Here is a 2426-nt window from a genome sequence, read left to right as displayed (position 1 = left end):
GATAGGTGACAGAGACATATATTAGTGTGAAATTATGTTGCATGGGCCATTGGGAGTCAATCACAAGCATATTCTTGAATCCAATATTCATGCTCCCCATACTCCAGCGCCCCAATGTTTTGCTTATTGTTTTGTGTTAGCTCTATGCTGTATTTTTCCCTATGAAGTCAATAGGTGTTCAGTGGCCCAGAGAAAGAATGCAGTGATCACATAGCAGTGTGACATGTGATGGGCATCCCATTGGGTTATCCCATTGAAAGAGATGTTTCCCATGTTTTTACTTTAGGTCAACAACTTCTTAAAGAGAAGAGTTTTGCATTTTAGAGAAAATAAATGCTATACAACATTGGTATATGATATTTATTTACCAGCTTAACAGGTTGCTTTAAAAATAAACACATTTGATAGATTTTGGTTCTCCTATGAATGCATACATACACTTTAGGAGCTTTAGATCATTGATGCGATTAGGTTCAGTTACTAGTTATTCCACGGTACATAATGCAAGATACAAAGTACTAGTTTATCTGTATAAAAAACAAGAGCCAGAAATACATGAATTCACATCCACAGACCACTAGGGAAATATATTATCAACTTCTATTTCATACGGCCAAAAGGCCTTGTACATAGGCTTCAGGTAGTGTAAGAACAGCGGGTACAGCACCTTTTTACAAAGCATTTGCCAGATTAAAGAAGCTCTTGAAGCCTTGACAGCAAACTTCATCTGCAATTTGTCGATGCTAATGGGAAAGCTGACTGTTACTTTAAACAATCAGCCAGCAAAGTTCAGCAGGCTTTCAACAAATTTCAAGTAATGTTGAAGCTTGTTAAAAGCCTAATGAAGATTGCTATCAACTTGTTTAAAGTGACTCTGTAGCTGAAATAAGCCCCTCTGCAAAGAAGAGAGTTCATGTTTACCTATGCCAATGCTCTGGCCCCCGATCTGCATTGTATTGCAAAGATACTGCTACCTCAACCATTTTTAGCATATCTGGTCCCATACTATGCTCAGTGGTTCATTCTGCTGTCCTCTACATCACTACTGTGTCTTGGAGTGACATGGGGGGCAGCAGGGGACAAATAATTCAACACTTCTGGAAGTAATGGATTCTGGAGACTTTTCAAGCAGCTGTATCTCTGCAATACAGGGCAGGTAGCAGCAATATGGCTGCAGTAGGGCAATATCACTACTTTATAAATGAAGCCAAAAGATTTGTGTTTAATATCCCCAAACTGGAGCTGAAAGTTGCTTTATAGGCTTCAACAAAGCTGATTAAAGAAGAAAACTGGAGCTGCCCCTGCACTGCAAGGGTTAACTGCTCATTTTGGTTTAGGGTCTAAAATAAAAAGGATGTACTCCCCGATACTCGGTCCCATTTGGCTGATAAACTGGTCCCAGCAGCCTTTTCTTCTCCAGGCTCGGCGGCCTAAGGACGTGTGATACCATCACGTCCATTCACTTGCATTGGACATGAGGATGCCGAGGACATTCCACAGACAATGCGGAGGGGAAGAGTGGTGAGCTGTCAGCACCGTGGGACTAAGGAGTGTGAGTATATCTTTTTTATTTGAGACCCTAGACCAAAACGAGCACTTAACCCTTGCAGTGCAGTTCTTCTTTATAGCTGGCTGAAAGATTTGCAAATGATTTGTAAATGCTTGCTGTAGACACTGTTTTATACAAACTAAAGAGCATATTACAAGACCTTAACATATACACAGATTGCCATCACAGATGGAAAGCACACGTCTAGAATACTTTCAACAAAATGGTGGTACCAGTGATATGAGGTGAACTAGTCCCAGCCTAGAATTAGTAGCTATATAACTATATGTGAATTCTTGCATGTACATTCATTGGAGTGGTCACAAGTCCCACCCAGAGTCCATTAAGACTAGTATACTATAATAAGCCCTTTTCATTTATCATTTATGGCTTTCAGCTGCAGCCTCCAGCTCCTTTGGCCAATGCAGCCGCCTCAGGGATTTGCCTGAAAACCCCTCGCAATGCTTCAAGCTCTTGGTTCAGCTGTTGTATGCGACTACGCAGCTTCTCATTCTCTGCCATGAATTCTAGGGCACGCTGCTGAGTTTCCATATTTCTACGTTTGGCTTTGTCGCGGCTCTTGCGCACTGCGATATTGTTTCTCTCTCTCCGCAGACGGTATTCCAAACTGTCTTTACTCAATGACTTCTTTCCTTTGTGGCCTGGCTCTTTTATTGGAGAGGGAGGTAGCATCCCTGAGAGAGGTCCCTGTCAACAAAAAGAGGTTATAGAGAAGTCACACTAGGAATTATGAAAGGTGTCCATACACATGTTTCTGATCAATCGTGGAAAAAGAATCAGGAAGATCCCTTCTTAAAGTGACATAATCTGGCCAGTGGTCTATAGACACGAACAAGACACAAACAAAAAGTGCTAA

General features: G+C 41.4%; 1 protein-coding gene across 1 annotated transcript in view; it reads right to left on the bottom strand.

Moving 5' to 3' along the window:
• Window positions 1-1782: 1782 nt before the first annotated feature.
• Window positions 1783-2426, bottom strand: part of CEBPE (CCAAT/enhancer binding protein epsilon) — a 7503-nt gene continuing 6859 nt past the window's right edge. Inside the window, exon 2 of the mRNA XM_018569643.1 lies at window positions 1783-2257. Within this exon, the coding sequence (XP_018425145.1) occupies window positions 1943-2257 (315 nt within the window). The 3' untranslated portion in view covers window positions 1783-1942. The remainder of the gene's footprint in view (window positions 2258-2426) is intronic.

The sequence above is a fragment of the Nanorana parkeri genome, unplaced genomic scaffold, assembly GCF_000935625.1.
Source record: "Nanorana parkeri isolate BGI_ZX_2015 unplaced genomic scaffold, ASM93562v1 scaffold1371, whole genome shotgun sequence".
Taxonomy (NCBI): domain Eukaryota; kingdom Metazoa; phylum Chordata; class Amphibia; order Anura; family Dicroglossidae; genus Nanorana; species Nanorana parkeri.
This window is presented reverse-complemented; position numbering and strand designations above follow the sequence as displayed.